Consider the following 14,375-nt stretch of genomic DNA (forward strand, 5'->3'; position numbering starts at 1 on the left):
TGTTTTTAAGTTAATTTTACTACTCATTATAGTTGAAACTATGTAAGAAGCCTCACTCTAAGGAAGTGCTCAATCTTTTATTTTTCAGAATTTATTAAGCAACAGTATATCCCTTTTCTAATTTTCAGTCACCAGAAAACTAAATATATAATCTCATTCTCAGACTAGTTTGTAGAGATGCCTATGATTTAAAATTATGCTCTTGAGACTCCAGGATTTCTTGACTCAACACTGTTGACATTTTGAACTGCATAATTTATTGTGGGGGCCTGGCCTGAGCCTTGTGCAGTATTTAACAGTGTATCTGCCTGGAACCCACTAGGTGGCAGTAGCATCACCACTCATACCAGTTGTGACCACCAAAAATGTCTCTAGACTTGGCTAAAATGTCTCCTGGGAACAGAATCACGCAAGGCTGAAAATCACAGCTTTAAGAAATGGTTAGTGTAAGAAACTATATATAAATATAGTTTGTGTTACTAAAGAAACAACAACAAAAGCTATTGGTATTAGTATGTTCTATTACTTCTTAATACTTAAATGAATTTTTTAAAAAAGATTTTATTTATTTATTTGACAGAGAGGGAGACAGCAAGAGAGGGAACACAAGCAGGGGAGTGGGGAAAGGAGAAGCAGACTTCCCACCAACCAGGGAGCCTGATGCTTTAGTTTGAGATTAAAATTTTAAGGAACAGTAGTAAAATGAGACTAGGTGGTGAAATATGAATTGGAAATTAGGCTTGGAGGGTATTAGGCAGTTTCGTAGTCTAATTCTTATAGATAAAGATGGGATGATGAAATTTCTTGCATTTTAGGATTTTTATATTATGTTAGTATGTATTATATACTATATTTTTGTATAGTAGCATTGTTATCGCTATAATAGTGTGTGTATATATACACACACATATATGTATATATTATTGATAGTATATTGTAGGTAATGTTACATAGAACTGTTATCCTGGAAGATATTACATGGGAGAGGTAGGATTTGACTTCAGAGAGGAGATACACATAGTGGTTAAGATTATGACTGTAAAGTTGTCATCATTTACTAGCTGTGCAACTCTAGGTAAGATTCTTGATGTTTATAAACCTTAAATTAAATTTTCTTACCTGTAAAGTTTTAGTATTACCTGTTTCATAGGATTTGGGAGAATAAATAGTAGATAGAAAGCTCTTAGTTAGTACCTGGCCTATACTAAGTTCTCATTAACTGTTAGCTGTCATTTTTAACCTTTATTTAAAATAATTTGTAGATTAATGATACGATTTATAGAGCTTTAGTGTATTGGCTTGCATTTGAAGATGTGAATATGTATGTGTGTATTTATGTATACAGAATTTTAAAAGAAGACTATAACCCTAAATTTTTCACAGATTAATTTAAACTTAATGTTATCTTTTTAGTTGAGTCTCAAAATACTCTTTTTGTGACCAGTAACTTAAGATACAATTAAGTATTAACCATCTCACTGGAGCAAAGAATTCCAATAATAAAAAACATGGTGATTTGGGGAATATTTTACATATGTTTAAGATACAAGGTATTATTTCCATAGAATATCTGTTAGGTATAAAACTCAAAACGGAAAGAAATAATGTGATGAACATTTGTTACATGTCCTCTTAAAACACTTCCATAAAATGTTGACAATTAAGGCATTAGGATCTTAGTGTATATATCATCACACTTTGTGGTGCATCTTAGCATCAAAATGATTTATGTAAAAGATGAAGAATAACTTTTAAGCTGTACAGTAATGTCTTAATGTTCTTGCTTATGAAAATGGTTATAATGGACTCATTTTGTAGTCTTCCATCCGTCCGTAGTATATACTTTTAGAACTTAGTTTGGGATTTAGCTTATTTGGCTATAGAACTTATTTTGAGATTCGGCTCTCATTCCTGTTAGTGTCTCAAGGGATAGTAGACATTTGCCAGTATAGCATATTTCATTGTCTTAAGGAAAATAATAATATTCTTAAACAATCAGAGTTGAGTCGTAATTTTTTTTTTTTTTTAAGGTGTAAGACTTCAAGGAAAAAGATGAAAAGCATCATGTGTTAGCAATGCTATCCTTCTCCATTCTCTGTGGTTTTAGGTTTGATCCTGACTGATGTTGAGGATCCTCAGAGGGAGGGAAGTGACAGAGAATAAAAGAAGGATGGTAATTGAGCTCTTTGGGATTGAAACTGCTGACAGTCCCAGAAGATAAAGCACAAGTGGCATGGTCTTTTCTATCTAGGGCTTAAGCTAGAATTGCTTTTCTTCTTTAGAGCAAAGCTTAGAATTTTTTTGTTATTGTATCCTTTCGGATTTTCCCCCACTATTACGTTATTGCTTTCTTCCTCCTTTATTTTAAATTTTGGTTCCAATGCATATTATATGCATTAGTTTTATAGTTAACCTTGTGTAAGACGGGAGGTCTTTAATCAGTGTTGGAGAAGAGAATCAAGGCAAAACCTAAATTATGCATGTTAGTATTCAGTACTTTATTATATACAAAATATACCTTAAAACTTGTAAGTTCAATTAAACTGGTTTTTAAAATTAATTTATTTGGAGAGAGTGCACTTGTGCATGTATGTGTATGATTTGGGATGGTAGGGCTGGGGAGAGAGTCTTTTTTAACATTTTTAACATTTTTTTTTTTAAAGATTTTTTATTTATCTAGTTGATAGACAAGAGATCACAAGTAGGCAGAGAGGCAGACAGAGAGGGGGCGGGGGGAAGCAGGCTCTCCGCTCAGCGCTGAGCGGAGAGCCCGACGCGGGGCTCGATCCCAGGATCCTGAGATCATGACCTGAGCTGAAGGCAGAGGCTTAAACCACTGAGTCACCCAGGCGCCCCGAGAGAGAGAGTCTTAACTAGCCTCCACACTCAGTGCTGGTACAACCAGGTGCTCCATCTTCCACTCCTGAGATCAAGACCTGAGCTAAGATCAGGAGTCCAACACTTAGGGATGCCTGGGTGGCTCAGTCAGTTAAGTGTCCACCTTTGGCTCGGTTCATGATCCCAGCGGAGCTCCATGCCCAGGGGAGAGCCTACTTCTCCCCCTGCCTCCTGCTCCCCCTGCTTATGCTCCCGTGCTCTCTTTCTCTGAAAAAAAAGAAGAAGAAAAAAAAAAAGGTCCAGTGCATGACTGAGCCACTCTGACACCCCTTCAACTGGTTTTAAAACTTCAGTTAAACTAGTTTCAAACCTATGTTTTGTCTGGTTCCCAATTGATTATCTTGATCTTTGCATTCCTTAGCTAAAAACTTGAAAATTAGGATCCATATCTCTGGTAGTTGAGGTTTACATGAAATAAATGTGAAAGTGTATCTGGCAGTGTTAGGTTCTCTTCCCTTCCATTCTCCACTGAGCCATCTTATTCCTACTATTAAGAGTTTTTTTCCTTGTTGAAAGAAAAGTCCTAGAGTAGCCTTTAAAAGGTTTGTATTTAGGGTAAAATTAGAAGGAAAAATGAAGTAGAAGAGTGAAAAGACAAATAGACAAAGAGCTCTGATAAAATACTTTAGATAACACAGTTCTTCAAATTAGAAGAATTAAATTCTTCCTGCTATGTTACTGCTTTTGTAGGCTGCTAGTATGTTTAAAGAGAGGAGCAAAGGGAAGGACGCCTGGGTGGCTCAATCAGTTAAGCCCCTGCTTTCAGCTCAGGTCATGATCTCCGGGTCCTGGGATCCAGCCCCTTGTCTGGCTTCCTGCTCAGCAGGTAGTTTGCTTCTCCCTCTCCTTCTCCCTCCGCCCCTTTCCCTCACCCCCCTCAACTCCTGCTCATGCACATACATTGTCTCATCTAAATAGATAAATCTTTTTTTAAAAAGTGAGCATGTTTTATTTTAACTTTTATTTAAATAAACAATGAGCTATTGGCTCATCTGTGTAATTTTGCCTGTAAAAGTTTTCTTGGTCCTCTAATCATTCCTTTTGTGCTTAAATTGTCCATAAGTCTATAAAGGAATATGTAGCTATTTAAGCAGTAAACTAGGGGATGACTTATACATACTTCTGAGACAGTAATGGTTTTAATGGTAGAATGATGAGTTTGCTATACCATAACTTGACCCAGTGAACCTCCGAGGAGCTCTTTACATTGTTAGATGGCAACACAGAACTTTATGGCCATTGTCGATTATTTCATGCAGTATATTTTACCATTGCCATCGTGATACTATAGCTGTGGTAGTTTGGCAACTTCAGCATTGCTTGCTTTGGAAACTGTGGTTCTGATATCCGAGTCTGCCTTATTACATTTTTTCTGCCTGGTTATTTTTTATTTTATTTTTTTTAAAGATTTTATTTATTTATTTGACAGAGAGAGAGAGAGATCACAAATAGGCAGAGAGACAGACAGAGAGAGAGAGAGATGAGGAGAAGCAGGCTCCCTGCTGAGCAGAGAGCCCTATGCGGGACTCGAACCCAGGCCCCTGGGATCATGACCTGAGCCGAAGGTAGAGGCTTAACCCACTGAGCCACCCAGGCGCCCCAACTGCCTGGTTATTTTTGATGATGTGTGTGTTAGAACTTACTAAGAAGCACTATAGCCCTTTGATTTCAGGAAGGTTTTTTTTTTTCACTTATAAATCTTACAGTTGGAAAAGGGAAAGAAGACCCTTTAAAGTTTTGTCCTAAAATTAATGTTTGTGAAATTCTACCTGTGTAATTGTATTTATAAGTGTGTAATTTCCCTGTCAACCATTATATAATGAAATGAGTGGGCATTGAAAAAGGTAGGAAAAATGGGTATCCAGAAATTAGATTTCTTTCCCTTGGTTTGACCACTGATTTGCTGTGTGATTTTTGTGAAGTTTACTTTGTTTTAGTTTATTTTCTTATATAGCTTAAGAATTCTATGTCTCCCAGAAGGATTGTGTAGCTAGATATTATGTAGTATATAATAAAAATATACATACATTCAGGATGTTCATATATTGTATTCACTTCACTTTTTGGAAAATTACTAGAATACTCTTCCAGGAGATTTTTAAATCCACTACAGTGGGTTAGTTGTTTTCCCTTGTTTGCAGATTGTTTTTGGCATGTGAACTTCAAATGAAAGATTTGTTTTTATTACTTGAAGTCAGTTTTCATTACAATACATTATATATTTGGGGGATTATATTACAAAAAATTTTTGCATTTCTCTTAAGGTGTTAAAATTATTTGCAGAAAAATTGTGTGCATGATGTTTTGTCTGTTTTCAGGTCCAATGATGCATCAGCAGCCTCCTTCTCAACAATACAATATGCCACAGGGAGGTGGGCAGCATTATCAAGGCCAGCAGCCCCCTATGGGAATGATGGGTCAAGTTAACCAAGGCAATCATATGATGGGTCAGAGACAGATTCCTCCTTATAGACCACCTCAGCAGGGTAAGATGACATTTGGGAGATTTCCTGCTTAATATAAATAACAGTAGTTGAAAGTCTTTATTTTAATAAACTTTGCAGGTAGGCAAAATCAGGGCTTTTTGTTTCTTGATTTTTATGATTATATATTCTTTTCTAAAAGGTAGTATATATAGTAGGTACAAAGGGTCATGAAGTGGTTAGGAACTTCCTGTTACACAGCTTTCTTTTATCTGTTCTTTTCTGGGAAAAGGTTATATCATTAAATTTTATATCAAAAGCTCACTAATATATAGCAGAATATACTATATACTATATAGCAGAAGATACTATTTTAATTTTGAGAAGTTACTTATATGGTCAGAAACAAACCCTAGTTTATTCCAAACTGCTCTAATATCAAAAAGAAAATTAATTTTGTACTAGTTTGAACTTCTTTTTAAGAAGTTAGTATTTTTTTTTTTTAAGATGGTTTTGTTAGACAGTGCTTGTATGGTCATAACAATTTTTGTGAAATGTGATGTGTGGTGTTGCTCTGTGTTTGTGTATCTGTGTGTGTGTATAAGAATAGTTAAATGTATCTCAAATGCCAGAGCATGGGAGGGGAATCTACAGGTGAGAAGTGATCTCTTATGATATCAGATTAGAAAGAAAGCCTTTGATGACCTAGAGAACAAATTATTTACCTCTTGACTGGTTGTGGTTTTTCAGGCCCACCACAGCAGTACTCAGGCCAGGAAGACTATTATGGGGACCAATACAGTCATGGTGGACAAGGTCCTCCAGAAGGCATGAACCAGCAATATTACCCTGATGGTAATCTCTCCTAATGTTAATCTTCCCATTTTCTGTCCCTGCCCAAGATTAATGTAGATAGCTGTTCAAAATATTTTAATGAGGGTGAAGAAACTAACAATACGTTTCTTCTAAAAGGAAACACTTTAATAATCAAAAGCACCAGTCAATGCTTTAGTTTTATAATCCATTTCAAAGTATGTTTTGTTTAGATAGTTCATGTTAGTACCATCATGAATCACATTCTGTCACTGGAATCCCTTCTTCTATAAAAGGATCCTTTTATGTTTGGAATTGTTCATTTGAACCAAAGCAAGTGTTACTTACTTTTTTAATAACCACTTTATTGAGATAATTCACATACTATAAGATTCACCCATTGGTTTACTTTTATTCATGGTATAAATACATAGAACATCTGGTTCTTGAGTATTTTTCCAGGTTTTATCATTTTAGTCAATGTTAAGTATTTCTCAAAGAACTGTGTTTTATATACGTTAGCATTTGCATCCGAAAAATTTTGGAAGCTAAATTATATCCATGATGTAGCTGTGTATAGAGTTGATAGGGTAGGAAAAGCATTTGGAAACAGATTTTAATTATTTAGTTTAATGATTTTTTTTTTTGGTGGGAAGGTGGTTTGTGAAAAAGCGTTCACTAAAGGTGTACTGCACTTGGTAATGACGCAACCAAAGTGGGCTTCCACTGTACAGAACTTTCAGGTTTTCTGTATGTTTGAAAATTTTTTGATACACTGTTGAGGAAAAAATAATCTAAACATATAAAATTGTGATAAATTAGAGGTAGCTGTTCAGATTACAATACGATTTGTCTTGTTATGAAAGGATTTGTCAAAATCTTCATTTATCTAGTAAGCTCCCTTGGTATATTTAAGGTAAACTCTTTGGCAGAGAAACTTGGACAAACTAAAAATTAAAAGCTGAAGTGTTGGGACTGTCGACTCAAAGCTAGTGTGGACTAGTAAGAAGATACAATTTGTTGTATTTAAAAAATCATTTAGCTTGCCATTTTTTGGTTAATGGATAAAGCATAAAAGTTGTATCGGTATGAGGACTTTGGTTTTTTACTGAAGAGGCCCTGCCAATATGGGCAGAGCACTCACTCATCTGTAGAATTTCACATATAATGATTATTCGTTAGTAATAGTGATACGTATGGGTATTTCTTGTTGGAAAGTGATGTCTTTTTTTAAATCTCACGTTTTCTTGCCCTGAATTATTCAACATGTTGGAGTTTTTTGTTGTTGTTTTTCTTTCATATGTAGACATTATATTAAGATTTTTTTTTTAATGAGAAACTTCAGTATGTTTGTAGACTGTGGATATTTTAAAGAAGTGAAATCTAGTTTGTCAGATTTTATGTATTAGGAAGTTTGAAAGTAAATGCTGAAAGTGAACAATTGTTTTATTTTTAAAATGGATTTTATATAATTGAAATGAATTTGACATTGTTATTTTGGTCCTGAGTATTTCCTGAAATGTGAAGTGTATATTGTTGCAAATATGACCTTTCTACTCAAGCAGATAGATATGTTATTTTTGTGTATATCAGATCTTTAAGGTTACGTAAATCATTTATTACATCAGGGGATTTAAAAATCTAACTGGTGTCATTTTTGCATTGGTGTATATTAATTTACCTAGAGTATTCCATTTATAACAACAATTTTCCTAAATGGCATTGGATATTTTCTTATCATTCAGATATTTATGCCAGTAAATATGTAGGTTAGGAGTAGGCAAACTTTTTTCAGTAAAGAGCCAGAGAGTAAATATTTTAGTCTTTGCAGGCCATATGGTCTTGGTCTCAATTACTGAACCCTTGTCATAGCATGAAAACAGGTAGAGAAAATGTGAGTGGGAATGCCTGTGTTCCAGTAAAACTTTATTTACAAAAAACAGGCCGCTGGCCATATTTATATTGCAGGCCATAGTTTGCCAGCCCTTAATGTGGATATTTATGAGGTGGTTTGGGTACGTTAGAATCCTAGAACACTGAATATAACATTTATTCATAACTGTATTCCTCTTCTTAATTAGGTATTCTTTTAAAATTTAGTTTAGATTTTAGCTAATCTGAAGCGTTATTTCCTGTGTTCTCAGTGCAACTTAATTCAAAGAACTAAACTATTGATTTTCATTAAAGTCCAGTCATAAAATTTATTGAACCTTAAAACTAAAGGTGTACCCTAGCACTTGACTCAGTATAAGTTTTTGAAGTGTATGTTTTTGATACTCAAGAAATAATTTCTAAAGGCTTCTAGGAATGGCAGCATTAAGCAATAATATTATTGCATCTGAAAATGCTTTATAAGATATGTATACTTTATGCAAGTAAATAGAATGTGAAAAATTTATTTCAGTTTCTTTCAGGGGAAAAAAACTTATGGAGCTTTTTTACATTTTTTATATTTTGCATGTTTTAGCATATGCTGTGGAATTGGCGACCAGCAGAACAGGTGTTTGACAAAATATGATAATTGTTTCCTTTGTTCATCCTAATTTAATTCAAGTTATTTACATGTAAAAGGCCTAAATGCTTTCATCTCTCTTCTTTTAAAAAAATTGAAGATAAAGTTTTTTCCCCTCTTGGTGAGGATTATCAGTTAAGACTAAGTGTAATGTTTCTAGAACTACTGTTTTTTGCTTTTAAGAAATTTGCACGTTATCTCAATATGAAAACAATCACATTGGTAAATATTTGGCTAATGCAATTGAAATTATTTTTTATGTATTTCCATTTCTTTTTCTTTTTTTCAATTTTATCTGAAAGTTTAAATATATTTAGGGTTTTCACTCAGTGGCCATTAACGTTTCTTCCTGTCTCTTGTCGAATTGATGTAGGTCATAATGATTACGGTTATCAGCAACCGTCGTATCCTGAACAAGGCTACGATAGGCCTTATGAGGATTCCTCACAACATTACTACGAAGGAGGTATCTATATACCTTCACACACATACACATATATATCCCCTTCTACAGGAATGCAAATTCTTGCATAAGACATCTTCTACCCATGCAAAGCTCTTGTAGAATATTAGTTGCTGGCTGTCTTGAAAGTTACAGGGAGCCCAGAACAATCAAAATAATTTCCTTACAAATATTTAAAAATGTATAACCGTGACTTGCCATTTCTAACAACAATAAAAAGACTAAAACATTTACAAATAATTTTTTCCTCAGTGGAAATTTTCTATTTGAACATAAATCCATCGATTCAATTTTTTTTTTTCTTGTGTGTGTTTACATATGTATAATTTTACATATAAGTATAGTGCCTTTAGGAAACAGCTTGCTGATCTTGTGTAGCTAGTGTGTGCTCTTGTAGCTGTCTTTAATTTTGTCTTTTTTTATTTTATTTAGCATAGTCATGATCTTATGACTGTGATGTTCCAGTAAATGTAATGCTCGTATGGCAGAGACGCTGAAAATGCTGCAGTTCAACCTTGCAAAATTGGCTTTAACTGCAGTTTGTTTGGCCGAAATCCTTCTGTTTGGTTTGAGTTTTTTCTTTGTTTTGTTAACTTTCAAAAATCAATATGGCATTTCATTTTGTTCTTGTGTTGTTGGCTATGCATCTTAGAGTAAAAAAGTTAATTAAGCGAACTTCTCAGTTTCTTCTTTCTCTTCTCCAATTATCCTGTAGGAAATTCACAGTATGGCCAACAGCAAGATGCCTACCAGGGACCCCCTCCCCAACAGGGGTACCCGCCCCAGCAGCAGCAGTACCCGGGGCAGCAAGGCTACCCAGGGCAGCAGCAGGCCTATGGTAATAGCTTGGTGCAGTTTATTTTTGTCACAAGAAATATGATGGTTGCTGTTTTGAAATATTCAAGTGAATATTTAATGTTTATTTTTCCTAGAATTCTTTACCTCAGTCTGTTACTGGAGTATTTCTTTAAAATGTTTTCCTCAGATAAACTAGTAATCCATTTAAAAAGAAACATAAACTAGAGATGGTTCATTGACCAAAGGTAAGGTATGTAATCGATTTAAAATGGGTTCTTAAATGAATTCTTAAACCTCTTTGGCATTCATGACCACCCAGCAGCTTTGTATGTGCTTAGAAAACTGATGAATTGGGTGATTATTAACCACATCTATATAATCTGCTTAGCAAATTTATTTCTAAAACTAATGACTGTTACTATGAAAAATAACATTGATTTTTCTAGTACAAATGAGATGTATTTGGAATGCATGAAGAAAATGCTTTTGTCATTCTTTGGTTCAGTAGCAATATACTCATCCATAGAGGTGTATTTATTGCTGTTATGTATATTACAGAGTTTGGGGGAACTGTGGCCATATTTTCTTATTATATATTCACTGTGAGAGCTAGTAGCTGGGTATCTCGCTTTCAGTAACTTCATTAGATAGGGAGTGGGGAATGATAAAGACCTGATCTTATTCTTAAATTTTAAGCTACTGTCACTACTTTATATACAGGAAAATATGGTTCTAATGTTAGAGAAGTAACTGCTTATTAATCTGATATCTTCTCTTGCTAACAGTGGTCTCTTTTTTATATCAGTAATATCTTACTCTTTTCATCCATTAGTTTAAGCTCTGCGATTACTATGGGCACATCTCTCTACCCATCATTGCACATCTAAGAACAGGATCAGGCTGAAATTCTCTTGTGCCTTCAACATAAGCATTGAAATTAAGTCAGGTGTTGGGAGCCAGGCATTTCCCCCAACTGATAAGTTCTGGTTCCTTGAGATATGACTTTAGAAATATTCCTTGGATTTCTTGTTTTTACAAGGGGACTTTCTTGCTGCTCTCAAATGGCAGTTTTCCTTTCGTGACCATTGAATGTCTGTATTTTGAATAAGTAGAGTATTCTGATTTTATTGTGGTTATAGGAAAAAAATTATGGTGTGGTTACTTCAAGTGAATTCATTGATACAAATATTTTAAATGGGAAGAAAGAGTAAATGAAACTGAATATTTTCAGTTTAAGTAGTTAAATGCCGTTTTGATAGAAATTGAGAATCCCAATGAAGTTCCCATTTTGCTTATTCATAGGCTTCTATTGTACTTTCTTCTGATAGAAAATTTAGAGTTTTAATAGTTGGGTGTATAATAATTAAGTAAATAATAGAGTGATGGGATTTATTTAAGCTTGGAAATATATTCTCTTGTGACACTTTCTTCCACCATCAGTGTGTGTTTTTTTTTTTTTTAAATGGCAGGTTTTGAATGGCAATGATAGAAAACATGAAAGTGTCAAAGCTTTTCAGCTTATGCTTTAAAAAGCATCCTTTACAATAGGCAGTAGTGGAATTTATGAAACAGACATATTTGTTTGGCAAGCCAGATTAGTCCCTTGCCGTCTCTGGAATTGGAAATCATTCATTTTTATGGGTTAGGTATTAAAGGTGATTGGTACACAGAACATAACTTTTGAATCAGGTTTTTTCACATGCAACCTGTGGCTTTTCAACTCTTCTTTAGTTTTGGTTTGAAAATATTGTGATAGTAAGTTTACCAATGCAGAGCATAAAGCATTCTTTTGGTGATTGCAAATATTAATCTAGAATTTACATGGAAAATTATTCTTTGTGATTCTTTGGTGATTGCAAGTGTGACTCCAGAGTCATACTGCTATAAATATCATTGATTCTCAAACTTTATTCAAAAATTATTTCAGTATTTTAATTTGAATCTGCTTCTTGCTTCTTCTTTTATCTGTTGCTTATACTGGTTACTTTCTAGTGGAGCTACAGATGAATTTTCTTAATGTCATAGAATTAACCTGAGTCTCTTTTACTCATTGAAAACTCCTGAATCTCTTTTACTCATTAAAAAAAATTTTTTTTGATGGCTAACACATAGCTTATTAGCTATACCGAATCAAAACATCTTGTATGTGGTGGCAGTATTACAGTATTATAATATTTTCACTCTTACAACCTGTGGAATTTATTTTAAAATGTATTTGAGAAGATCAGGATACCAAACTATCCTTTTTTATTTAGATATAAAAACGTAATAACATCTAGTTCTAAACCCTTTTGAGAGTTCTGTTTTTATCTGGGTTTTTGTTTGTGTTAATTATTTTGCAGGTCCTTCACAGGGTGGTCCAGGTCCTCAGTATCCTAACTACCCTCAAGGACAAGGTCAGCAATATGGGGGTTATAGACCAACACAGCCTGGACCACCACAGCCGCCACAGCAGAGGCCTTATGGATATGACCAGGTAAGTTATTTGGCCAACTGTGTGATTGCCCCATTGTTTGTTCACTCTTCATTAGGGTGTTTTTGACTTGAAGGCTCATTTTTTCCCTCCTCTTGTTTATAGCATATGAGTTAACAAAAAAGAAATTTACTTATAAGTCTTTTTCAGAGAATGCTCGCACAGTTGATCGTAGTTACTTACAGTAACATGTAAAACATGCCTAATCTCTGGGTACCAGCATTCATTCATACTCATTCATAGTTTCTCTCTCCCTCTGGTCTTTCCCCAGGCAGACTTCCTGGAGGTATTACAAACACCATTCTCTAACCTAAGGCCCCTGTTTTCTCTGATCTCCCTCATGTTTACTGCCCTGTGGAGATGTGGAGTCCATCTGTGTCAGTGCTCTTTGTAGCTCTCATCTTGACTTCAGCTTCCCCACTGCACTTCATCCACATCCCTGTTGTCCTTCCTCTCTCAATTCCTATTTACCTCCTGTCTCTGATGCCTCCTTTCATATACCTGTCCATTATCTCAAGTACTAATAATCTTTATCTCCTATTCTCTTTCCTTCTATTTTCATATATGTAGAGATGTATCTCATTCTAAGATGACTGTTCTCTTGAACCTAGGATTTACTTAAGTTCCTTCTTTTTGTCAGTAAACTTTTCAGACTTAATCTGTGCAGCAATGAATCTTGTTATAGGTACTCTAAATTATAATGAAAATGGTTTATGAAGTTATCAGTTTCTTTAGATTGATTTCAGTATTGTCTAATGACTTTCTAGTGAGGATAATCTTCTCTGCTCACTACTTAAGTTCTTTAAAATAGGTTATTTTTTTTTTTTTTTTTTTTGGTAAGTTAGGCTTCTAAGACCAGTGTAGACGATCTGATTTGAGGAACAACTCAGTACCATACTAATTAGAACTTGAGACGTGAGCAGTTCTTCTCTCCATGCTCTCTGAAGCCTACTGCCCCTTGTCCTGACATTTCCTATTTCAGAGGTAAAGGTAAAAGAGATAGAAGAGACTTAAACTAAAAGGGTAAGGACAAAAGAGTAATATTTTTTAAAAATCCCTAATATGAAGCCAAAGAATTAGATTGAAATTTTACTTACATTTTAAAAGTGAAATAAGGGGGCGCCTGGGTGGCTCAGTTGGTTAGGCAGCTGCCTTTGGCTCAGGTCATGATCCTGGAGTCCCGGGATTGAGTCTTACATCGGGCTCCCTGCTTGGCAAGGAGTCTGCTTCTCCCTCTGACCCTCCTCCTTCTCATGCTTGCTCTCTCTCAAATAAATAAATAAAATCTTAATAGATAAATAAATAAAAATGAAATAAGTCGTGGCTAATGACTCAGGGCAAAATTCCTGAGGACAAGATTTAGGCTCTTTTTAGACAAGTTAACTTTTTAAAAAGTGAGCTTCTGATCTTTTGTCCCCTCAATCAGCAAATATTTATTAATTTTTTGTGTGCTGGACACTATGTTAGGTCCTGAAGGAGTAAAACAGACATGGTTCTTATGGCTGGTGGAGCAATCTTTTTAAAAAAGATTTTATTTATTTATTTATTTGGAGTGAAGGGAGGGGCAGAGGGGGAGAGAGAGAGACTGTCCAGTAGACTCTGCTGAGCGTGGAGTCTGATGCAGGGCTCAAGCCCACAAGTCCGACATCATGATCTGAGCTGAAATCAGGTGTCAGGTGCTTGACTGACTGAGCCACCCAGGCACCCTTCTGTACCAGTGAAGTATCTTGGTCTTTCTTGACTTTACTTTTGATATATTTGACGTGTGTTCCTATTTTCATTCTTGAATGGTTTTGTTTAACTTCTAACTACTGTGCTTTTTAAAATTTAACACTTCCAGTAATTCCTTCTTTATTTTTTTCATTTGTTTCTCATCTTTTATCCAAATATCAATCCTTGGCTTGGTGTTTTTCTTGGTCTCTCTATTCATCCCATCTTATATTTTCAGTACCCTCAGACTACCCTTCAGCTCCATTTTTTTCAGCTGTGTATGGA

The 14,375-nt window shown here is 34.8% G+C and overlaps 1 protein-coding gene across 3 annotated transcripts in view; it reads left to right on the top strand.

The window, feature by feature from the left end:
• Positions 1–14,375, top strand: part of SS18 (SS18 subunit of BAF chromatin remodeling complex) — a 93,915-nt gene that overhangs the window by 62,789 nt on the left and 16,751 nt on the right. For 2 of the 3 annotated variants that reach the window (XR_009345790.1, XM_059139064.1), the window contains exons 6-10: positions 5,217–5,384; positions 6,072–6,176; positions 9,020–9,112; positions 9,825–9,947; positions 12,250–12,383. Coding sequence is in view for 2 of the 3 variants with exons in the window: in XM_059139064.1 (XP_058995047.1) it covers positions 5,217–5,384; positions 6,072–6,176; positions 9,020–9,112; positions 9,825–9,947; positions 12,250–12,383 (623 nt within the window). In the remaining variant the exon portion in view is untranslated. The remainder of the gene's footprint in view (positions 1–5,216; positions 5,385–6,071; positions 6,177–9,019; positions 9,113–9,824; positions 9,948–12,249; positions 12,384–14,375) is intronic. The other variant, XM_059139065.1, reaches the window with a different exon arrangement.

Source organism: Mustela lutreola, chromosome 11 (assembly GCF_030435805.1).
Source record: "Mustela lutreola isolate mMusLut2 chromosome 11, mMusLut2.pri, whole genome shotgun sequence".
Taxonomy (NCBI): domain Eukaryota; kingdom Metazoa; phylum Chordata; class Mammalia; order Carnivora; family Mustelidae; genus Mustela; species Mustela lutreola.